At 47.8% G+C, this 25,311-nt stretch overlaps 1 protein-coding gene across 5 annotated transcripts in view; it reads left to right on the top strand.

The window, feature by feature from the left end:
- Positions 1-25,311, top strand: part of KDM1A (lysine demethylase 1A) — a 181,343-nt gene that overhangs the window by 53,573 nt on the left and 102,459 nt on the right. For all 5 annotated transcript variants that reach the window (XM_073317371.1, XM_073317369.1, XM_073317368.1 and 2 more), the window contains 2 exons: positions 13,221-13,302; positions 19,517-19,611. In XM_073317371.1, coding sequence (XP_073173472.1) covers positions 13,221-13,302; positions 19,517-19,611 — 177 coding nt within the window. The remainder of the gene's footprint in view (positions 1-13,220; positions 13,303-19,516; positions 19,612-25,311) is intronic.

Genomic DNA, 25,311 nt, shown 5'->3' with positions numbered 1-25,311 from the left:
TGTGGCAGGAACAGATACAAGGCTGCTTGGCATGAAAGACTCGCGCACGACCCTCCAGACTCTGGGCCTCTATGTCCCAGCTCCGGCAAAACCTAAGTTCAAGCCGCAGCAGACTCCTGCCCAGGCCGCCCTCCTGAAGTATGAGGCCGCCAATAAGAAGCAGCGGGACTATGAGGAGCCCTCAGAGGCAGTCTCAGCCTGCCCCCCAGCCTGGATCCTCCAAGGGCAAGCAGGCGGAGAAAAGGTGCTTTTGATGGGACGTTTGGAGGCACCCTGCAAGTCCTCATCAGGGATCCACCCCCAATAAAGCTCCCCTTCTCCAATCGGTTGTGTGCTTTCCTCCCTGAATGGTCGCGTCTAACCTTGGACCGATGGGCTCTCAACACCATCTCCCAGGGTTACACCCTCCAGTTTACTTCCCCCATGCCCCCATCCCTCTTGGGGGACCCCACGCACGAAGCTCTGCTCGAGCAGGAGGTGGGGTGGCTCCTAGGACTAGGAGCGATAGAGGCGGTGCCAGAGGAGTTCATGGGCAAGGGGTATTACTCCCATTATTTCCTTATCCCGAAGGCCAAAGGGGGGCTCAGGCCCATCCTGGACCTGCGAGGTCTGAACCAGTAGATGGTGAAACTCAAGTTCCTCATGGTCTCCCTGGCCTCCATCATCCCCTCCCTGGATCCTGGGGACTGGTACGCTGCCCTCAGTCTATAGGATGCATACTTCCACATCCACATATTTGAGGGGCACAGGCGCTTCCTCAGTTTTGTGATAAGACAGAATCACTACCAATTCATGGTCCTCCCGTTTGGTCTGTCCACTGCCCCAGGGTGTTTACAAAATGCATGTTGGTGGTAGCGGCCTACCTCAGACAGCAGGGGGTCCAGATATTTCCCTATCTGGACGATTTGCTTATCAAAGGCACCTCCCGGTTGCAGGTGAGGGATCACGTGGCGCTGCTCCTGTCCACATGCACCGCCTTGGGCCTGTTGTAAACAACACCCAGTCCACGTTAGTCCCAGTCCAACGGATAGAGTTTATCGGGATGCTCCTGGACGCAGTGTCGGCCAGGGCCTCTCTCCCGCCAGACGGATTCGAAAACCTGAACGGTCTCATCGACTCGATCACAAGGTTCCCGGTGACAACAGCCACTTGCCTGCAGCTTTTGGGTCACATGTTGGCGTGCACATACGTGATCTGTCACGCCAGACTCAGGATGAGGCCCCTTCAGCTCTGGTTTTCTCGCAGTTCTCCCAGACCATGGACAGGATGGACAAGGTCCTCACCGTGCCAGACTCTGTGGTCACCTCCCTACGATGGTGGTCCGCACCAAACAACATTCTCCAAGGGATCCTGTTCAGGGACAGGGCTCCATCATTGGAGCTGGTGTCCGTTGCGTCAGACCTGGGTTGAGGGGGCCCATGTGGGGAACTTTCAGACCCAAGGCCTGTGGTCGGCTCAAGACCTGACCCTACATATAAACGTCAAGGAGCTCAGGGTGGTGCGGCTGGCATGTATGGCCTTCCGCTTGCACCTGGAGGGCAAGGTAGTCAGGGTCATAGAATCATAGAATATCAGAGTTGGAAGGGACCTCAGGAGGTCATCTAGTCCAACCCCCTGCTCAAAGCAGAACCAATCCCCAATATTTGCCCCAGATTCCTAAATGGCCTCCTCAGGGATTGAACTCACAACTCAGAGTTGAGCAGGCCAATGCTCAAACCACTGAGCTATCCCTCCCCCCTCTCGGACAACACGGCCTCGATGTTCTATATCGACAGGCAAGGCGGGGCCCGATCCTCTGCCACAAAGCCCTCAGGCTGTGGGACTTCTGTATAATCCATGACATCCACCTGAAGACCTTCCACCACCGGGCGCCCAGAACGAGAGGGTGGATCGCTTGAGCAGGGACCTTTTCTTGCATCACGAGTGGTCCCTCCACCAGGAAGTGACCCACTGGCTCTTCTGAAGGTGGAGAACTCCCCAGGTGGACCTATTCGCAACTCAGCAGAACTGGCGATGCCCCCGGTTCTGCTCCAGGGGCGGCCTGGCGAGGGGCACTATCCCCAATGCTTTTATCCTGTCCTGGTCAAGCCAGCTTCTCTATGCCTTTCCCCTGTTCCCTCTAATCAGCAGGCTCCTGGAGAAGATAAAGACTGACAAGGCCCGGGTCCTCCTGATTGCCCCAGCGTGGCCCAGGCAGCGTTGATATGGGACCCTCATGGGCCTTGCAGTAGCTCCTCCGTGGCTGTTGCCACTGCGCCCAGACCTGCTCTCTCAGGACCCCAACCTAGCGACCCTTCACCTCACGGCGTGGCTGCTCAGTGTTTAGGCGGAGAAGAAAGGACGTGCTTAGAACAGGTTCAGCGTGTCCTCTTCAAAGTAGATGGCCCTCCATTTGCTGCGCTCATTTGGCGAAGTGGTCGTGTTTCTCTAGGTGGGCGGCGGATGAGGGTGTCTCCCCTGTGGCCACCCCAATCCAGCTTATCCTTGATTACCTCCTCCACATGAGGGCACAGGGCCTGGCACCCTCATCAGTCAAGGTGCACCTGGCAGCCGTATCGGCCTTCCATCCCCCGGTGGAAGGCCACATGGTATTTTCCAATGCTATGACTGGCCGGTTCCTTAAGGGTTTGGACCATCTTTTTCCATATTCTAGACCCCCGTCCCGCAGTGGGACCTAAACCTTGTGTTGCCTCATCTTATGGGGCCCCCGTTTGAACCCCTGGCCACGTGCTCCTGGTCTCACCTCTCATGGAAGGTGGCCTTCCTGGCTGCAATCACGTTGGCCAGGCGAGTCTCAGAGCTCAGGGCCCTGATCTCTGAGCCGCCGTACAGCCTTTCATAAGGACAAGGTCCAGCTCCTCCCACACCCTGCGTTCCTCCTGAAGGTGGTCTCCGCCTACCACATGGATCAGGACATTTTTCTACTGGTCCTCTGCCCCAAGCCTCACGCGTCCAGTGAGGAGCGCCATCTCCACATGCTCGATGTGCAGCGGGCTCTGGCTTTCTACCTCGAGTGGACCAAGCCGTTCAGAAAGTCCTTGCAAGTGTTTGTTGCCTCAGCTGAGCGCGCGAGGGGCCAGCCGATTTCCACTCAGCGGCTTTCCAGTCAGATCAGTTCGTGCATTCGTTCCTGTTATGAGCTGGCGGGTGTCCCCCCGCCACCCATTGTGAGGGCACACTTGCCTCGGGCGCAGGCCTTGTCGGCTGCCTTCATGGCCCACGTCCCCATCCAGGACATTTGTAGGGCCGCCACGTGGTCTTCAGTTCACACGTTCACCTCCCACTAAGCGATCATCCCCCAAACCAGGGATGACGCTGGATTCGGCAGGTCTGTTCTCTGTCCTGGGAACTTGTGAACTTCTACCCACCTCGAACAGATATAGCTTGGAATCTCCTATTGTGGAATACACATGAGCAATCACTTGAAGAAAAGACAGTTACCTTTTCCATAACTGGCATTCTTCGAGATATGTTGCTCATGTCTATTCCACATCCCACCCACCTTCCCTTCTGTCGGAGTTGTCTGGCAAGAAGGAACTAAGGGTGGGGGGAGCGCGTAGCTCCCCTTATACTGCGCCAGGCAGGTGCCACTCCAGGCGTTGCTGGGGGCGCTCCCCCACTATGGGTACTGTTAGGGGAAAAACTTCCGGCACTGGTGCACGTGGCGAGCACGCACACATAGTGTGGAATAGATATGAGGAATACATCTTGAAGAACACCAGTTACGGAAAAGGTAACTGTCTTTTCTCAGTGAGAGCCCCTCCAAGCAGACACCACACCCTAAAGTCCAGCAGCAAAGGAGAGGCAGGGAAGAAAACACAATTGAAAGAGGCTACATTGACACTTGGCTCCCAGTCTCTGGCATTTGATGTTGCTACAGATGCTGGTTCAGACAGATTCAGCACCTATGCCTCCAGTGTTGACATCCTCATTGGAACTGACACCCCAAAACAAGGGCAAGACAGAAAGGTAGGGTCAGGTGGACAGCAGATATGACATTGGCTCCAGGCACCATCCTGGAGGGAAAAGAGACATCACTGCACCAAAGACAGGGCATATGAGTTCTCTGTTAAAAGAGGAGGTGGTACCTGGTAAGCCAACACCAATGAAGTCACCATTCTGTGGATTATGGGACTGATATATGCCTTCATGGAACTGTTAAGAGGACATCTTTGGTGCTGCATAACACCCAGAGCCAGGGCCAAGACACCAGCACATGGCATTGCCATTCAAAGAGTACTGTTCTTCACTGTCATCACATTATGCCTTCTCTCTGGTGTTGAGCAGGGATATCTCTCTCTCTTCTGAGCACAATCCTGAAGCCTGTACCAGAGATTCCCCCTTACAGGGTGCTATCACAACAGACAAAAGTGGCATTGAACCAGTTGGCCGCAACTGAGCAAGTACCTATATACTGTGCCATCCTGGCCTTACTGGGGACCATCATCTCAGGTGTCCCACAACAGAACCCCTTCCTGTAGATCCAGGAAGAGGAGATCAGGCTCCTTGGAGGCATCGCTGCCCATGCTGCCAACGTTGGATTCCGATGTTAGGTCCCAGGAGCTGGGAGCCATAGAAGAACAGCACCTCCAGTCTCAACTTAAAGTTGTCATCCTCACCTGATGAGGCTGTCACAGCATTCCTGCTCCAATGATTGATGACTTTAAAGCATTTCAGCTGAGACTTTAGATGTTGAAATCATGGTCATGAGAAAAATCACATAAAGTAATTGACATTTTGACCACATCAGCCTGGGCCAGAATTGCTCATCCCCATAAATGAGGGCATACTAGAGCTAACCAAGTGGCTCTGGAAAACCCCAGTTACCATTCAGCCCACATCTAAATGGGTGCAGAAGTGCTATCAGGTGCCACCAAAATCTTTGAGCACTTCTACTCCCACTCAAACCCAGGATCGTTGGTGGTGGCAACAGTGCAGGAAACATTGAAATTAATGAAAGGGGACATCTAAGGTCTAGGACGCCCAAAAGCTAGACCTGTCTAGATGCAAAGCCTACTTAACTGCCACATTGTAACTCCATGTGGCAAACTACCAGGTGTCATTTCTGTACATGGGCTAGGGGTGACTCCCTTCCTGGTGAAAGTACCACAGTACTCTATGGAGGAATAAAGGTCAAATTGTTGCCAGAACAGTCCTATAGGCAGCCATGGATGCCTCCAACACAGCCAAGAGATAAATGGCCACAGCTGTAACTAAGACTGGCTTCCTAGTTGTTAGCATCCAGAATACCAAGGGAGGTCTAGGATCTCAAGTGAATAGAGCTCTTCAGTAAAAGCAGCATTGCATTCCTTAAAGGATTTAAGGGATACCATGAGATCACTGGGGATATTATTCTCCTATAGGGAGCCCTATAGACAGCCCCAGCAGCCGCATCTATATCTCAGAGAAGACTTCGGGAGTACACATCACAGAAATGATCATAATGTTCAAGAAGACACCTGTTGCCTGCCTTCTCTGTCAATCAACCAATCCTGACATCCAGACAGCAGATTTGATGGGAGCCACATCGGAACCCATCAGGAACCAGTTTTCATAGAATCGTAGACTATCAGGGTTGGAAGGAACCTCAGGAGGTCATCTAGTCCAACCCCCTGCTCAAAACAGGACCAATCCCCAACTAAATCATCCCAACCAGGGCTTTGTCAAGCCTGACCTTAAAAACTTCAAAGGAAGGAGATTCCACCACCTCCCTAGGTAAAGCATTCCAGTGCTTCACTACGCTCCTAGCGGAAAAGATTTTCCTAATATCCAACCTAAACCTCCCCCATTGCAACCTGAGACCATTACTCCTCATTCTGTCATCTGCAACCACTGAACAGTCTAGATCCATTCTCTTCGGAACCTCCTTTCAGATAGTTGAAAGCAGCTATCAAATCCCCCCCTCACTCTTCTCTTCCGCAGACTAAACAATCCCAGTTCCCTCAGCCTCTCCTCATAAGTCATGTGTTCCAGCCCCCTAATCATTTTTGTTGCCCTCTGATGGACGCTTTCCAATTTTTCCACATCCTTCTTGTAGTGTGGGCCCAAAACTGGACACAGTACTCCAGATGAGGCCTCACCAATGTCGAATAGAGGGGAACGATCACGTCCCTCGATCTGCTGGCAATGCCCCTATTTATACATCCCAAAATGCCGTTAGCCTTCTTGGCAACAAGGGCACGCTGTTCACTCATATCCAGCTTCTCGTGTACTGTGACCCCTAGGTCCTTTTCTGCAGAACTGCTGCCTAGCCATTCGGTCCCTAGTCTGTAGCGGTGCGTGGGATTCTTCCGTCCTAAGTGCAGGACTCTGCACTTATCCTTGTTGAACCTCATCAGATTTCTTTTGGCCCAATCCTCTAATTTGTCTAGGTCCCTCTGTATACTATCCTATCCCTTTCAGGAGCTTCTTTGTCCTATTTCCTTGGACTTGGTCTGCTATAAGCACTGGCCATAGCTGTTCAATTCATTTGAATAGTCTGCTCCCATCCACTCTCCTACTGTTCCCTCTTCAGGGATCCTTCTCATGAGTCTTAAAAGAGTGGCTTTGTTGCTTCTTCTAGAAGCCTTAGAAGAGGTCCTCAGGGGTACAGGGGAAAAGGTTTCTACTTCCAATATTTAACACATCCAAGAGAGGTATTTTTGTCCTATCTGAGACCTGAGGTTCAGGTTGGTGACACTTGCCTCCATCATTCCATCTCTCTAGGCTCAAGACTCTTGGCTTGCAAAACGTGTACTTCCATATAGCCATTTATCCAATTACAGGAAGTACTTAAGATTCATGGTCAGAGGAAACCATTACCAATACAAGATTGGACTCCTCAGGGCACTGATGGGCTTCACAAAATGCTTGGCAGTCGTAGGGTTGACTGGATGATCAGAGGTGGATTGCAACAGGAGACACTAGTGATCTTGAATTGTGCTCTATTCTTATTGTCCCACGTAGGCCTCCTATTTGAACTACAAAAACATCAGTCACCATTTCGGATGATAGGTTTCAGAGTAACAGCCGTGTTAGTCTGTATTCGCAAAAAGAAAAGGAGTACTTGTGGCACCTTAGAGACTAACCAATTTATTTGAGCATAAGCTTTCGTGAGCTACAGCTCACTTCATCGGATGCATACTGTGGAAACTGCAGAAGACATTATATACACAGAGACCATGAAACAATACCTCCTCCCACCCCACTCTCCTGCTGGTAATAACTTATCCAAAGTGACCACTCTCCCTACAATGTGCATGATAATCAAGGTGGGCCATTTCAAGCACAAATCCAGGTTCTCACCCCCCACCCTCCCCTTTTTCCAAAAACCACACACACAAACTCACTCTCCTGCTGGTAACCTGCTGGTAACTTGATTATCATACACATTGTAAGGAGAGTGGTCACTTTAGATAAGCTATTACCAGCAGGAGAGTGGGGTGGGAGGAGGTATAGTTTCATGGTCTCTGTGTATATAATGTCTTCTGCAGTTTCCACAGTATGCATCCGATAAAGACATTATATACACAGAGACCATGAAACTATACCTCCTCCCACCCCACTCTCCTGCTGGTAATAGCTTATCTAAAGTGATCACTCTCCTTACAATGTGTATGATAATCAAGTTACCAGCAGGTTACCAGCAGGAGAGTGAGTTTGTGTGTGTGGTTTTTGGAAAAAGGGGAGGGTGGGGGGTGAGAACCTGGATTTGTGCTTGAAATGGCCCACCTTGATTATCATGCACATTGTAGGGAGAGTGGTCACTTTGGATAAGCTATTACCAGCAGGAGAGTGGGGTGGGAGGAGGTATTGTTTCATGGTCTCTGTGTATATAATGTCTTCTGCAGTTTCCACAGTATGCATCCGATGAAGTGAGCTGTAGCTCACGAAAGCTTATGCTTAAATAAATTGGTTAGTCTCTAAGGTGCCACAAGTACTCCTTTTCTCATTTCGGATGATAAAATTCATAGGAGCTCTGATCAGCCCCAGACCAGAAAAGTCCTGTTTGCCTGAGGACAGGTTCCAGTTGTCACAGACGCTGATAATCCAACTAATATCAAAACAGGCTATGAAACTACGGATTTGCCTTGCGGTGTTAGGCCACGTGTCCACATGTGTGTACACAATGTTTGCCAGACTCCACCTGCAGCTCCTTCAGCTCTGGATTTAGGTGAATCTATTCCCTAGTGAGGCATTGCATAGACAGGAAGGTCTCAGTGCCTCAGTATGTCAGTGCAGAACTGGCTTGGTGGTTGGATCCCACAGATGCAGAAAAAGGGGTACCCTTTTTAGTTCTCTCCCCATCACACACCTAGTACAGATGCATTAGAGACAGATTCTAAAATCATGGAACTTAGTCTCTTTAGAACATGGAGGTGTACATGTGAATGTCCTGGAGCTCTAGGCTGTTAGACTGGCCTGGATGGCATTCCTACTTGTCCTCCAAAACTTAGCAGTGCAAATCTCCACAGACAACACGACAATTGTCTGTATGTAAACAAGGGGCATTCAACCCTCTGTGTGGAGGCCATCAAATTCTGTACTTGGTTCTATCAGAAGGTTACTTCTATGATGCTTTGTCTCCCAGGAGTCAGCAACAACCTAGTGGACTTCCTGAGCAGGCATTCAGTGACCAATCACAAATGGCCCTTGCACAGATCTGTTGTGGGACTGATGCATGTATGAGGTCATTGGGAATCTCAATAGTGGACTTGCTTGCTACCAAGGACAACACCAAATGCCAATACATTTGCTTTAGAGGAGGCCTGAGTCAAGGACTGTTACTGGATGCCTTTCTACTGCAGTGGAACCAGAGGCCTGCTATACGCCTTTCCATCAATTACCCTGGAGATCAGGGAATCACCAGTACTGAACAGGACAAAGCCGCACTAATTCTCATAGCTCCATACTAGCCAAGACAGTTTTGGCTGATGAGCCCAGTACAGGCATCCACTGAGCCTCTTGAGTCAGCTCGTGGACCTGATACCATGTTTGTTGTCAGATACGCCATTCAGACAGTCACTGCACCTGACAGCATGGCTGTTGACTGGTTAAATACCATAAATAGAGACTGCACCATTCAGGTCCAGGAAATCCTGATTCAGAGTAGGAAAACATCTATCAGAAGGATGTACTCATCTGAATTGAAGAGGTTCTCAATATGGGTGACCCAACAGAGTCTGGTCCCAGTTCAGGCCTTGATACTGAAGAACCTTGACTACTTGTTGCACTTAAAACAGGCTGGCCTTTGTTTGAACTCCATTAAGGTCCCCATTGCAGCAGTCTCAGCTTGTCATCCTCATGTACAGTCGTGCTGTCTTCTCTCACCCCATGGTATTGAGTTTCTAAAAGGGCTGTTACATACTTACCCACTAGTCAGAGATCCTACTTCTGCCAGCGATTTCAATTTAGTCCTCCTGAGGCTCATGGAGCGTCTCTTTGAACCTTTCTCGGAATGTTCCTTGAACCACCTTTCCCTAAAGTTATTCTTCCTGGTGGCTATCGCTTCAAACAGGAGAGTGAGTGGGCTTCAGGTTTTTGTGGTAGAACTCCCCTCCCTCCCAGTATAACATTTCGTAGGGTGCTCAGGCCTCACACACATTCATTCTGAAAATGGTTTCAAATTTTCCTTGGAACCAGTCAATCAATCTGCCTGATGTGTTCCCCAAGTCTGCACTGGGAGAAAGGAAATTTACACACTCTAGCTGTAGCCAGCACTTGGTTTTATCAGATACTGGCTCCGTCTGTTCTTAGCCATAGCTGGGTGTTCTAAAGGTCAGGTATTCTCATCACAAAAAATGACCGTGTATCTCATCATTACCAGCTGGCTGCTGTACCTCCCACTCCACTAGAGGGCAAACAACATCCTTCGCTTGCTTCAGGAATGTGCTGGTATCAGTGCTTTGTAAGGCAGCACTGTGGAATAACCCACCAATCTAAGTAAGATACCAAGTTTTTGGGAAAACAGTACTATGATCACTGTCGACCTTATGTAGCTGAAACTCCTCTTTCCTACCATCCTGAGGGGGTACTGATTGCCAGTCACCTACAATGGGATCTACTGTGACACATTCAAAAACTGTTGGTTAGCCTAAAGTAACTCTGGTTCTTTGAGATGTTGTCAGTGTGCATCCAGCCTCCTCCATTCCAGATACAGAAGTTCTGAGCTATGACTGAAATTCTAATTATGAGGGAATTTACGAAGGGTTGCGGCTATCTTATGCCGTCACACAAAGGAGGAGGTTCACGGCTTACATGGTCCTGACTAACACAACTATTCAAAATCATCTGATTTTCAGTGTATGAGGCACATGTGCACCTACAGTGAGGTTTTGTGCTGACTTCAATATCTCAAAGGACCACAGTTGCTGTAGGGTAAGTAATCTTTCTTTACTTATGGTGCCTATGTTTGGGCATTGTCCAGTCTAGTCTTAAATATCCCAACCAGTGTGGTTTCCATCTCTTAAATTGGAACAGTATTTTACAGCTTCATATAGCTTGCTGTCAGGAGTTTCTCCTTGATAATAAGCCTACATTTTCCTGTTTGTAAAATGGGGCTGCTCCTGTATACCCACCTTTTGATACATGACTGAATACTATATACATGTAAAATTTCATTAACAAATAAATAGGACCCGGGAGTCCTAAATCTTATTCCTCAGCTCTGACTATACAACATTCCCTTCTCAGAAGGAATACATCTACTGCTGTCAGCTAATGTAGGTACTCCTTTAGCTTTAGTGGTAAAAGTTTGTGCTGTGCATCTGAAGGTTCAGGTTCAAACTGTGCTAATGATTTATGCAGGGGGATTGCTAGTCTTACATGATGGAATTTTAGTTCTTTCAGTTCAGTTTAAAAACCTAAAGCCTAGGAAATTCCATATAAAATATCTTCATTAAAAGAGAGAGGCTTAAGGTTGCACAGTGGAGCGTCAAGAAGTTAGGAAATACTAGTCTCAAGATTGTCCATGTAACCATAATTCACCAGCATATGTGATGTTTATGCAGTCTTTAATTACATGACTGCATACTCTTTCCCCCTCCCCCCTCACAGGACCCTTGCCTTGTTCATTGAACAGCACGAGTAATGCTCAGGGAACAAGGCTGCTGTGAAGTGTTTTTCTCTTCCTTCAGTGTGTGACCCATGATGGTATACTTCTGTTTTCCCATCAACGTAGTAGGAAAACCTCATGCACATTAATATAAGTTTTTTGGGGCAAAGACCATCTTTGTGTTGTGGGCTTGACTGATCCTTGGTGGGAGCCTCTAGGCACCATCTCAGTACAATAATAAAATATGTACTGTATCCTCCCAGCAGCCCTGGGAAGTAAGAAAGCAGCGGTATGGAAACTGAAGTGCAGAGTAAGGCTAACACTTGCAAAAGCAGCCATCTTGGATGCTTCGGTCATTGGGTCCCTTGAAACTCTGGGCTGGATTTTTTTCCCACAAACGTGCTGAGTGGCTGCAGTTTCCATTGACTTCAGCTGTAGTTGAGTAAGACTTAGCAGGGAAAATCCAGCCCTTTGGGATGTCTCAAGTTGAGCATGGGGAGGGAACACTGTTAGTGACCACTTCAGAAAACTTTGGTTTGTAACATTCCCAGTATCACAGGAATCCTATGGCAGAGCCAGGGATAGAACCCAGTTTTCTAGAGTCCAGTGCAGTCCCTAACTACAAGATCATCCCTTTTATTTGTGCAATCCTGTGTAATTGATTATGCATGTTTCAGCAAAGGAGAGAGGAGATAGCCTTATTGATTACACATGCTTGGCTCGCTTAGCATCCATTCTGAGCACAGAATTGAAGCAAAGATATTGAGAGAAAACAGTATGTGATCATGTAACTCAAGTCTGTAACATTTGCCATCTGCTCAGTAGAGCTGAATTAAGATTGCCTGGCACTGAATTAAACATTCTAATTATTTTATTGGACCAACTTCTGTTGGTGAAAGTCAAGCTTTTGATCTACACAGATCTCTTCTTCAGGTCTGGGAGGGTACTCCGAGCGTCACAGCTAAATGCAACATGATCCGATGAAGTGAGCTGTAGCTCACGAAAGCTTATGCTCTAATAAATTTGTTAGTCTCTAAGGTGCCACAAGTACTCCTTTTCTTTTTATGGAACAGATCGTTTAGCGTAAGTAGTTAGCACATATTCTAAGGGACCATTCAAAGTCATAGGCAGTAATGGGCCACTCTATCTTGAATGGTCCCTTAAAATATGTGCTGAGTACTTTCACTAAACAATCTGTTCCATGATGCATTTAACTGTGGTGCTATGAGTATCTTTCCCAGACCTGAAGAAGAGCTGTGTGGCTCGAAAGTTTTTCTCTCACCTAAAGAAGTTGGTCCAATAAAAGATATTACCTCACCCACCTTTTCTCTCTATTATCCTGGGACAGAGATGGATACAACTACACTACATACTAATTTAATTTTGACATTTCCTGTCTTGATTTCTTGACTTTGCAACTTTTGCTTTTTCTCTTAACATAGTTTATTTTTGTATGGAATATAGCTGTAGTATGATTTCACCTTTCACATTTCTAAAATATTTACCAATTGATGAAATTTAGAGGACAGCAAAGATGCTGTGGTGAATAATGGATTGATTTATGAGGAGAGACTAAAATAGTTAAACATGTAGAGCTGGGTAAGCAATGCCTAAAGCTGGCCAGCTAAACAATCTAAAGGTATTAAAGTGCATTAACACCAAGGTAAAGAAGAATTGTTTAGAGTTCAACAGTGGGGCAAAATTAGGAATTATAAGGTAAAATTAAGGGATGATAATTTTGACTGCATATCAGCCAGAACTTTTGGACAGGGTGTCATTTACAATTGTAGAATAGTTTTTCTTCCCTCCACCTCTTCCAAGGTGAGGGACTGGAAGTGCCATTACTTGGTATATTACATAGTTTGTTTAAACTTACTAACAAACATACTATCATGAACATTGGTACTAAATGACCTGCCCTCCCACCTATAACTTCTTTGCCATCGAGGAATCTACTAACTACCACGTTTAAATACTAATGCCTGTTCTTCAAAAGCTCATGTGAGTGGCTTATTTGAAACATAGGTGTTCGTGTGGTATGGGATTCACTTTATGGCTGTGGCTCAGATAACCCTATTTAGATGTCTGTAGGAGACTTTCAGGAGAGTGATTTTTATTGCTCAGGTATCATTTTTCTAAATTTGATTGAATGAAAATAGCTAATAAATATACTTTTTAATTTTTAAAGGATCGTGTAGGAGGAAGAGTTGCTACATTTCGCAAAGGAAACTATGTTGCTGATCTAGGAGCCATGGTGGTAACAGGGCTGGGTGAGTCATTCAAAATAGTAAACTTTTTTAAAGGTTATTGAAAGAGAAAGGTTATAACATTCTAGTTTGGGCCTCTTCCGCGTTCAGGGTGCCCTGATATGCGATGAAGGAATCGTTCATAATAGGGATCAGTTCAATGAAGTGTGGTTGTGATATGGAAGACATTTTCTCAGTTGTCATTCTTTTCAGGTTTGTTGAAACCACTTAATTTTTTGTGGTTCCTGCCAAACTCTCACCATAGTGGTTTGATTTTTGCAACAGTTCATTTGCACTGGGATTTCTGTTACTCTTCTCTTGGCAAAAAAGCTTATTTTGCCTTTATTTAAACTATTCTTACAACCATTTAGCTGAGCATCAAAGAATCATAGGGACCTCGAGAGGTCGTCTAGTCCAGTTCCCTGCACTCATGGCAGGACCAAGTAGTATCTCCATGGGTTCTCGCAACCAACTCTTGCTGGTGGCCGCACTTACACTTTAGGAAAAATAAATAATTTTAGAAAAAAAATAGTAAAATAATATGCACATATGTACATCCAAATCATTGTAATTCATTTATGTAAGGTTTTGGGTGGGTGTTTGTTTTTTTGCAGACTCAGTAATAAAAATCATGCACAGTTATCTCTATTCGATACTAGACCTAAAGAATAGAAACACAAATAAGGTGCTTTTTGTGTTCTTATCTTTTTTATTATTGTTTCTTTTTCTTTTTTGGTAAAAGTGGTTGTCTGTATAACAATTCTGAAGTAAATTTAAAAATGCTTTGACATAATAGAAGTCCAAATAAAAATGAAAAAGATATCTGGGTAGCTTGGAGCTGGGGAGGGGAGGGGACATACGGCTGTGGCCATCCTGGGTCTCCTCCGGATGCAGGGTGGCGGCGGGGTGGGGGTCGTGTGGCTCCAGGCACAGGGGGCATCAGGGCTTCAGCTGCGTGGGCAGAAGGGGTGGAGTCAGGGGCTAGCCTCCCCAAGGGGGGGTTCCACCTGCTGCTCACCTCCTCACCCCTGCCCACTGCTTGCCTCCTGTGTTCCTCCTCACTCCGCCACCCACCGCTCGCTTCCTCGCTTCCCTGCCACAGACATCCTGCTGCCCACCACGAGAACTCCCGCTCGCTGGTGGCTCACCACTCGCCTCCTCACTCCCCCGCTTGCAGCCAGACACCCCTGTCTGCCTAGTCAGCCTGCTGCTTGCCTCCTAACTCCTCCACCAGCCCCCCCCACTTGCCTCACCTCCTTCCCCTCGCCTCCTCATCCGACCCCCGCTCGCGTCCCATCTCCTCACCGCGCTCGCCTCATCACTCCCCTGCTCGCAGCCAGACCCCTCTGCCCCCCTCTTCACCCTGCTGCTGCCTCGCCACTCACCTCCTTACTCCTCCACCAGCACCCCCCTGCCACTCGCCTCTTGTCTCCTCACCCCGCTGTCCGCTGCTTGCCTCCTCACACACCCCTGCTCGCCTCCTCACTCCCCTGCTCGCAGTCAGCCCCCACCACCCACCTCCTCACCCTGTTGCTGGCTTGCCATTTGCCTCCTTACTCCCCCGCCCTACCCCCCCGCCCGCTGCTCACCTCACCACTTGACTCCTTAGCCCGCTGCTCACTTTCTTACCCCCTCACCTTGCTCTTTAAGCATTGTGTGTCCCATCTGTGCCTCCAGTGAGGCGGCGCATGCAGGAGCAACAGGGACAAAGGGGAGGGGCTGATGTTCTCCCCCCTCCACTGCCCAGGAAACTGCTGTGGCCACAGGGAAACCCCTTGGTGGCCACATCTGAGAAACTGTGATCTAGACCTGAGTTGGGCAAACTACGGCCCGCGGGACCGTCCTGCCCGGGCCGTGAGCTCCCAGCCAGGGAGGCTGGCCCCTGGGTGCTCCCCCGTGTGGGTAGCACGGTTTGCGCCTGCCCACCTCCCAGGCTTTCCAATAAGCCTGTCCTGCCACTCTGAGCGGCATGGTAAGGAGTGGGGCGGGGGTGTGGATAAGGGGCAGGAAGTCCCGGGGGGCAGTCGGGACAGGGGGCAGTTGGATGGGTGGGGGGCGGTCAGAAGAAAGGGAGCAGGGGGGGTTGGATGGGGGTGGAATCCTGCAGGGGGTCGGGGAGTCCTGTGCGGCCGGGGGGGGGACGACAGGGAGCAGGGGGGGTTGGATAGGGGGTGGGGTCCTGGGAGGACAGTTAGCGTCGGGGGTCCCGGGAGGGGGCGGTCAGGGGACAAGAAGTGGGGGGGGTGTTGGATGGGTTGCAGGCCTGTCAGGGGGTGTGGATAGGGGTCAGGGCAGGGGGGGTTGGATGGGTCAGAGGTTCTGAGGGGGGCAGTCAGGGGGCGGGAAGTGGGAGGGGGCAGATAGGGGGCAGGGGCCAAGCTGTTTGCGGAGGCACAGCCTTCCCTACCCAGCCCTCCATACCGTTTTTCAACCCTGATGTGGCCCTTGGGCCAAAAAGTTTGCCCACCCCTGATCTAGACCATCCCTGGCAGGTGTTTGTGTAACCTGCTCTTAAAAATCTCCAATGATGGAGATTCCAGAACCTCCCTAGGTAATTTATTTCGGTGCTTAACCACCCTGACAGTTACGAAGTTTTTCCTAATGTCCAACCTAAACCACCTTTGCTGCAATTTAAGCCCATTGCTTCTTGTTCTATCCTCAGAGGTTAAGGAGAACAATTCTTCTCCCTCATCCTTGTAACAACCTTTTATGTACTTGAAAACTGTTATGTCCCCTCTGTCTTCTCTTTTCCAGACTAAACAAACACAATTTTTTCAATCTTCCCTTATAGCTCATGTTTTCTAGACCATTAATCATTTTTGTTGCTCTTCTCTGGACTTTCTCCAATTTGTCCACTTCTTTCCTAAAATTTGGCTCCCAGAATTGGACACAGTACTCTACTCTGTGCCGATTAGGCCTCAGCTGGAGTGGAAGAATTACTTCTCATGTCTTACTTAAACACTCCGCCTAATACAGTCCAGAATGATGTTCACTTTTTTTTGCAACAGTGTTACACTGTTGACTCATTTAGCTTGTGGTCCGCTATGACCCCCAGATCCCTTTCTTCAGTACTCCTTCCAAGGTAGTCATTTCCCATTTTGTATGTGTGCAGTTGATTGTTTCTTCCTAAGTGGAATACTTTGCATTTGTCCTTGTTGAACTGCACCCTGTTTACTTCAGACCATTTCTCCAGTTTGTCCAGATCATTTTGAATTTTAATCCTATTCTCTAAAGCATTTGCAACTCCTCCCAGCTTGGTATTATCCACAAACTTTATACGTGTACTCTATGCCATTATCTAAATCATTGATGAACATATTGAACAGAACTACACTCAGAACTGATCCCTGTTGGACCCCACTCATTATGCCCTTCCAGCATGACTGTGAACCACTGATAACTACTCTCTGGGAACGGTTTTCCCACTAGTTTTGTACCCACCTTATAGTAGCTCCATCTAGGTTGTATTTCTCTAGTTTGTGTATGAGAAGGTCATGCAAGACCAGTATCAAAAGCTTTATTAAAGTAAAGATATACCATATCTACTGCTTCCCCCCCATCCACAAGACTTGTTACCCTGTCAAAGAAAGCTATCAGGTTGGTTTGACATAATTTGTTCTTGACAAATCCATGCTGACTGTTACTTATCACCTTATTATCTTCTAGATGTTTGCAAATTGATTGCTTAATTATTTGCTCCGTTATCTTCCAGGTACAGAAGTTAAGATGACTGGTCTGTAATTCCCCATGTTGTCCTTGTTTCCCTTTTTATAGATTGGCACTATATTTGCCCTTTTTCAGTTTTCTGGCAGGAGCAGCACACGGCAGTGGGGGGAGGGACAGCTGAACTGCTGGGCAGCTGCTGCACAGGGCACTTAGGGGAGCGGGGAGTTGATGGGGGAGAGGGAGGGTTCTGGTCCACCCTGGCTCCAAGCCCCCGCCAGCAGCTCCAACGGGCTGCTCTTCCCGCAAGCACTGGATAAAGCAGGCAGCTGCCAAACAACATAAGGGAGCATTGCGCAACTTTAAGCGAGCATGTTCCCTAATTGATCCACAAGGTAACAATGAAACAACGTTAACCAGGATGACTTTAAGTATGGAGTTACTCTCGTTTTCAACTACATGGTCACATACTAGTTTTTTTCAACAGGACCCCTGCATTATTCAGTGCACAGAATGTAATGTACTCTGGGACTGAATCAGTGTTGTGTAGCAAATGAGGTTGTGTGTGTGTCCTGCCTCATTTGTTGCAGGAATTGGAAGAGGTGTGGTTTTGTGGTTAAAGTTTATTGCTGCCCTGGAGAAGTGGGTGGTGTTCCCTGCCTCTGCCACAGAATTCCTATGTGGTGCTGAGAAAGTCACTTAAACCAGACTTTCATAGTAAGTTACTAATTGTGGTGGTGTTCTAGGTGTCCAGTGTCAGATATCTGCAGTCAATATTGTAGTAGTGCTGAGCACTCATAACTGCAACTGAATGTGATGGGAGCTAGGTGTTCGAAGTTGGACACAGCTAACAATTTTGGCCTTGCTTTCTGCCTCAGATCCCCAGCTGAATAATTGGGAGAACATTACCGCCTAATCTCACAGGACTGTTGTGAAGATAAATTCATAAATATTTGTGAAGCTCTCAGGTATTATGGTGAGACCACCAGAGAAACTGCCACTGAGGAAATTACTAATTCTGTATACAGTGCGGAGTTTGAATGATATGCATTAAATAAGGCCACACATTAAACAAGAAGGATAAAGAAATATTGAATAGCTAGCTACCCATTCACTGAATGAAGCATGGGTCCTATGGAACAAATAGTATGTGATAGTTTTATAATACACAATCATAATGCATATGTACGAATCTGAATTAAAGTTGCACGGGCAACTTGAATTCTGGCATTTCTTAACTTTTGAGTGACTCACTTTGCAACGTTTCAGAGTAACAGCCGTGTTAGTCTGTATTCGCAAAAAGAAAAGGAGGACTTGTGGCACCTTAGAGACTAACCAATTTATTTGACCATAAGCTTTCTGAGCTACAGCTCACTTCATCGGATGCATACTGTGGAAACTGCAGAAGACATTATATACACAGAGACCATGAAACAATACCTCCTCCCACCCCACTCTCCTGCTGGTAATAGCTTATCTAAAGTGATCACTCTCCTTACAATGTGTATGATAATGGAAATGGCCCAACTTGATTATCATACACATTGTAAGGAGAGTGATCACTTTAGATAAGCTATTACCAGGAGGAGAGTGGGGTAGGAGGAGGTATTGTTTCATGGTCTCTGTGTATATAATGTCTTCTGCAGTTTCCACAGTATGCATCCGATGAAGTGAGCTGTAGCTCACGAAAGCTTATGCTCAGATAAATTGGTTAGTCTCTAAGGTGCCACAAGTACTCCTTTTCTTTTCACTTTGCAACCTTATTGTTCTTTTATAGAACGGTGATAGAATGGTGATAATCTGACATAAAGAGCCAGTCTCCTCAAGGCTTCTCCTTGTACCCCTGCAGGAAAGGGGCGGGACTTCTATTCCCATTGTTTTCTGGTGGAGAAGAGTTCTGAGCCTTCAGACTTCTTAGACTTCCCTCTCTTCCTCTGGAGGGTCTGCAAGTCTCGCTTCTGTATGGAGACTTGAACAGTTCTCCATTCTGTTTCCTTTGGGCCTTTCCCAGCTTAGTTGACCTCAGTGATGCATATCTGCACATCCTTATTTGCCCATTGCAGCAGCACTTTGTTTCACTCGGCCCTTGTGAACTGTATTCCTCGGGTCCCATCTCTACAGTACCAAATTTCTCAGAGCCCATTCCTTGAGAGCCCATTTCAGAGCGTTTATCCCTCAATGTGACCTTCCCTCTCTACTTTACAGTTTGTTCTGCTCTACATTTGAACCTCTGGGAGATGCATCCCTGTGGCTATTAACTCTCAAGGCTGCCCTGCTAGTTGCCACTATCTTAGAGCTTAGCTTCTTTGTAATCAACCCTCCTTATCTATAGTTCTTTCCTTGAATGGTGGTGGTGCTGGGTTGTTTTTATTATAACAGTTGCTATGAGGAGCCTTGACAATATTTGAAAGTTCTACCAGTCTGCTGAAAGATGCTGAGCACAACACAGAGATATACTAATGGGCTTTACTATTGGAATAATGGCTGCTTTTGAACTGTATTTATTGTTTTATTTTCAGGCATCTTTTTAGTCTTTGCTTGAATGTCCAATTTACTTATACAAAATCTCTTCCAGGAGGGAATCCAATGGCTGTGGTCAGCAAACAAGTAAATATGGAACTGGCTAAGATCAAACAAAAATGCCCACTTTATGAAGCCAATGGACAAGCTGTAAGTCGCAATTTTTCAAAAATAGTCTTTGCACTAAGAAATGGTTTGAAGAAAATAATGCATTATAGAGGTTTGACTTTATAAAGGATAAGGTACAGAACGATAAACTCTAACTCTGAGGTTTTGGCCGCCATTCTTTTTTTTTTTGTTGATGCTTGTTTTGGCAGTTGACTAGTTCACTATAACTCCTCAATGCAACCTTCCTTGGAGTTGCACTGCTGGCTAAATGTTCACAACTGGGAATGTGCAGAGGCCACTCAAGAAAAGAAGGCTACTTCCCAGTAACTGGAATTTGTCAAGATGATCCTCTGCATGTTCACATCCCCACCTGTCTTCCTCACTTAATTGGAGTCTTAATTCTTGAATTAGTGGAAGGATGGTTGGGATCACTTCCGCTTTTATACCATCAGAGCCTTTCAAGAGGGGAGAGGTGGGTATCCCCCACAGAGTTTTGGGAAGCTTCCAGTGCACTGCCTTGATCCCTTGAATGGGAGCAGGCTCATTGTGAATAACTCCCAGTTACTGGTAACTAACCTTCATTTTTACTTCTCATATGTGAAAATTGTGGCAAAGATTGTTCATAGCCCATAGAATTATTTAATGAATGCAGTGTTGTAGCTCTGTTGATCCTAGGATATGAGAGAGACAAGGCAGGTAAGATAATATCTTTTTTTGGACCAACTTCTGTTGGTGAGAAAGGTGTTAACTGGCCACTTCACCTTGAATGGTCCCTTGAAATGTGTTAACTGCTTATGCTAAACAATCTGTGACACTGAGGTCTTGTCTACACTGGCAAGTTTCTGCACACTAAAGCAGCTTTCTGCATTGTAATTCCCGAAGTGTGCACACTGCCAAGCCATGTAGTGTGCAGAAACTGCGCAGTTGCAGCGCTGTAAAAAACCCACCCCAACAAGAGGCGTAGAGCTTTCTGCTTCGGGGCTGCTGCGCTGCCAGAGTAGACACCCCGGTTGATTACAGCGCTGCAATTGGCCTCTGGGAGGTGTCCCACAATGCCTGTTCTTGCCTCTCTGGGTATGGGTTTGAATTCTACTGCCCTGCCCTCAGGTGACCAACCGTCACCCCCATCCATAAATTCCTGTTTGCTCAGTGATGCGTGCAGTGGTCTCAGCGCATCTTTCCAGGTGGCCAGGCCTGTTCCATGCACCAGGCAATCCCCTGCTTGGAGCAATGCCGAGCTGCTGGACCTCATCAGCATTTGGGGAGAGGAGGCTGTCCAGTCCCAGCTGCGCTCCAGCCATAGGAATTATGATACCTTCAGACAGATTTCACGATGCATGACAGAAAGGGGCCATGGCCAGGACACATTGCAGTGCAGGGTCAAAGGGAAAGCATTGTGGAATGCCTACCACAAGGCGCAGGAGGCAAACCGCCGCTCCAGCACTGTGCCCACGAGCTGCCTGTTCTACAAAGAGCTGGACACGATGCTCAGTGGCGACCGCACCTCCACTGTGAAGGCCACTGTGGATACTTCGGTGGACTGAGTCAGGAGGAGGAATCTTGAATGAGGATGTGGAGAGGGAGGGGAACCCAGAGGCAGAGGACGACTTAGAGGTCAGAGATGCAGGCAGCTGGGAGCTCTTTTCTACCCCGGAGGAGGCTAGCCAGTCACAGCTGTCGGATCTTGGCAAAGCACAAACAGGAGAGGAGGTCCCTGGTAAGTGGATTTGATTTTTGGGAGTTGCTGAAGCAAGTTGTTGAGGGCAGGAGGGTTGGAGAAAGCAGGCTTGTGTCTGTATGATGCCCATACCATCACATGCCTAATCTGTGCGGCAGAACACGCTGTTGATTGACTCCCTCACTTCACAAGAATCTGCCTCCAAGATCCCCCGGAGACTCTCATGGAGATATTGGGCAATCTGCTTCCACAGGTTCTTTGGCACAGCTGCTTTGTTTCTTGCCCCATTAACGCCTGCGCCACTCTGCCGGAGGGCGGAGGACATTGCTGCACACAGGGGAGCTGCATAAGGGACAGGACAGAAGCCACAGTCTTGGAGACGAACCTCCCTTGATTCCGTGCTCACCCTCAGCAGCGAGATATCTTCCATAATGAACACAGCCTGTGGAAAATATGGGGACAGGTATGATTATCAGCCCCTCTACCCCCCCCCCCCCCCCCCCCCCACACACACAGAGTGCTGGCTCTGCTCAAGAGCACAGTAGGGTCCGGGAACACTGATTTACTCTGCCCCTGTGGCTACTCGCCATTTTGGGGGTCTTGTGGCTCGTGTGCTTGCCTGGGGTCAGCCACTTAGTGACAGGTATGCAAATAGTGGCTGTCTTTTAAGTCACTGAATCAGTGTTTTGTGTGTTGCAAACAATACTGCTTCTGTAAAATGTTGTGTTTTGGCTTCACAGAGATGACCGAGGGAGCCCAGCCTCCCTCTTTATTATCACCGGCTGAATTAGAAAGAGGCCACAGAGAACTAAGGAGGACTTTCTGCATGAGGTTATGATGCACTTCGCCGCTGAAAAGCAGGAATTGAAGGAGTGGCAGGACAGTGAGAAGAGGGACTGAAAGGAGAACGCCACACGCCAGAATGAAGCCACGGAGTGACTCTTAAACGTTATGGAGCGCCAAATGGACACGCTCCAGGTGATACTAACACTGCAAACCGAGCAACTCTGCGCTCACCCTCCCCTGCAGCGTCTGTCGCAAAACTCTTTCCCATGCACCCCCCAGATACCACCAACACACTCTTATCAACGTACTGGCTCCAGTCTGTGCCCATGGCATTCCACTCCTCCCCTGTCACAGTTTGGCACTGCAGACTCCCAGTACCCACTGCATTCAACACCCATCCCTCTGCAGTTTCACCCTGTTGAAGTACAGTACCTGCTGCACTGTACTCCAAGGGAGAAGGCTGGATATGATCCCTGGACATACACAAATCTTTAAATGTCCCTGGAGCCCACCTCCTCCTGATACCTTCTCTTCCCCCATCTCCCTCAGTGCTGATGTGTTTTTTTGTTTGTCTCTCTTCTCTGGTGGTTGTTTTTTAATAAAAGAATTGTGTTGGTTTAAAAGCAATCTTTATTCTATTAACTGAAAGCAAACAGAGCCCTGCAAAGCAACAGACAATTATCTTAAACCTTCATATTACATCATCTGCACCAATCACAATCACCTCCTAGCATTACAATCATTGCACTCCAGAGCATAGCAACAAATATTAGTGGCTTTCAGCTTCAAATTGCTGCCTTAAGGAGGGAGAGATAGCTCAGTGGTTTGAGCACTGGCCTGCTAGACCCGGGGTTGTGCGTTCAGTCCTTGAGGGGCCATTTAGGGATCTGGGGCAAAAAAAAAATAATAATTTTTTTTTGGATGATTTAGTTGGGGATTGGTCCTGCTTTGAGCAGGGGGTTGCACTAGATGACCTCCTGAGGTCCCTTCCAACCCTGATATTCTATGATCCCTGATCCTTATGGCCCTGCGCTGCACCCCTCTAATAGCTCTGGTCTCTGGCTGTTCAAATTCAGCCTCCAGGCACTGAACCTCAGCGGTCCAGCCCTGAGTGAAGCTTTCACCCTTCCCTTCCCAAATATGGAGCATACAGCACGTGGCTATAAGCATAGGAATATTGTCATCAGCCAGGTCCAGCTTCCCATAGAGGCAGCGCCAGCAGGCCTTTAAACAGCCAAAAGCACACTCAACAGTCATTCTGCACTTGCTCAGCCTGTTGACCTGCTCCTTGCAGCTGTCAAGGTGCCCCATGTATGGCTTCATAAGCCATGGCATTAAGGGGTAGGCAGGGTCTTCCAGGATCACAGTGGACATTTTGACTTCCCTTACGGTGGTCTTCTGGTCCGGGAAGAAAATCCCTGCTTGCAGCTTCCTGAACAGGCCAGTGTTCCGAAAGATGCACGCGTCATGCACCTTTCCAGACCAGCCTGCGTTAATGTCTGTAAAACGCTCATGGTGATCCACAAGAGCCTGGAGAACCATAGAGAAATACCCCTTGCAATTAATGTTCTCGGTGGCTAGGTGGTTTGGTGCCAGAATTGGAATATGCGTACCATCTATCACCTCTCTGCAGTTAGCCCATTTGTGCAAAGCCATTTACAATGTCACGCATGTTGCCCAGAGTCACGGTCTTTTGGAGCAGGATGCAATTAATGGCCTTGCAGGCTTCCATCAACACAAGTCTGCTGCAGTTTCCACGGTAAACATCTGATGAAGTGAGCTGTAGCTCACGAAAGCTCATGCTCAAATAAATTGGTTAGTCTCTAAGGTGCCACAAGTCCTCCTTTTCTTTTTACAAGTCCAATGGTTGACTTTTGCACTCCGAACTGGTTAGCAACCGATTGGTAGCAGTCTGGAGTAGCCAGCTTCCACAGTGCAATCGCCACGCGCTTCTCCAGTGGCAGGGCAACTCTCATTCTTGTGTCCTTGCACCGCTGGGCTAGGGCGAACTCAGTACACAGTGCCATGAGCGTGGCTTTCCTCATCCGAAAGTGCTGCAGCCACTTCTCGTCATCCCAGACGTGCATAACTATGTGATCCCACCACTCAGTGCTTGTTTCCTGAGCCCAAAAACGGCATTCCACTGTGGTTAGCACTTCCATGAATACCGCAAGCAATCTCGTCTCGTAGCTAGTACGCGTTGTGAGATAAACGTTGCACTCCTCTTGCCTTTGTAGTTTAAGGAATAACTCCACTGCCACTCGTGACATGTTAGTCACAGTGAGCAGAATACTGGTCAACAGTTAGGGATCCATTCCTGCAGACCGAAGAGGCAGGGGACGCAGTACACAAACCATTTAAAGATGGTGCCAAATGCAAAAGGAAGCACAGGGATTGCTGGGATGCAAAGCAATGCAGGACAGGGCATTGGGACAGTACCCAGGATGCCCTGCAACCCCCTCCTCCTTCTCACAACTCTTAGCTGCAGAAGAAGAAGAGATGCTCTGTTGGACAGCTGCCCAAAGTGCACTGCTCTGAATACTGCTGCAAGTGCCGCAAGTATGAACACGCTATTGTGCTGGGAGCTGACAGTGTGAACACACAACAGCGGTTTCCCTGCAGCGCTCTTAGCGGCACTGTAACTGCCAGCGCTGTAACTCTGCCAGTGTAGACATACCTTGAGTACATCTCCCAGACCTGAAGAAGAGTTCTGTGTAAGCTTGAAAGCTTGTCTCTTTCTCTCCAGGAAGGTGGTCCAATAAAAGATATTACCTCACCTACCTCATCTCTCTCAATTATTGAATATACTGTGGTTTTTTATGCTTCCTACGTGTACTCCATAATTTCCCTTTCTAACCTGCATGACAAGTTAAGGTTAGTTACGATGTTATGGGTATATCTGTCTGCCTTCAAAGAACTGCTGCCACTGTATAAGGGAAGCTGCTGATCCCTGAGCTGTAACTGCTCTGTGGCTGAGCAGAGTACTTCAATCTCCAGGTCTGTCAGTCTGGCACTAATGTTACTTAAACTAGTCATGCTCAAACTAGCTTTCCAAATCCCATTCAGTCCTTACTTTGCCTGAGTTTATTTTCTCTGCAGCTTGTCAGAATATTTGTGTACAGTATAAATAGAATTCTCATTTTTTCCTACCACCATCATCTGCTCAATTCATTCAAAGCCAGACTGACAGCATGTATTTGATAGTACCTTTGCTTCCACAGTGCTGCATTGTTCCACAGATGTTGCATACACTGAAATTGACTACACTGAGAAGACAC

The sequence above is a fragment of the Lepidochelys kempii genome, chromosome 19 (genome assembly GCF_965140265.1).
Source record: "Lepidochelys kempii isolate rLepKem1 chromosome 19, rLepKem1.hap2, whole genome shotgun sequence".
Classification (NCBI taxonomy): domain Eukaryota; kingdom Metazoa; phylum Chordata; order Testudines; family Cheloniidae; genus Lepidochelys; species Lepidochelys kempii.
This window is presented reverse-complemented; position numbering and strand designations above follow the sequence as displayed.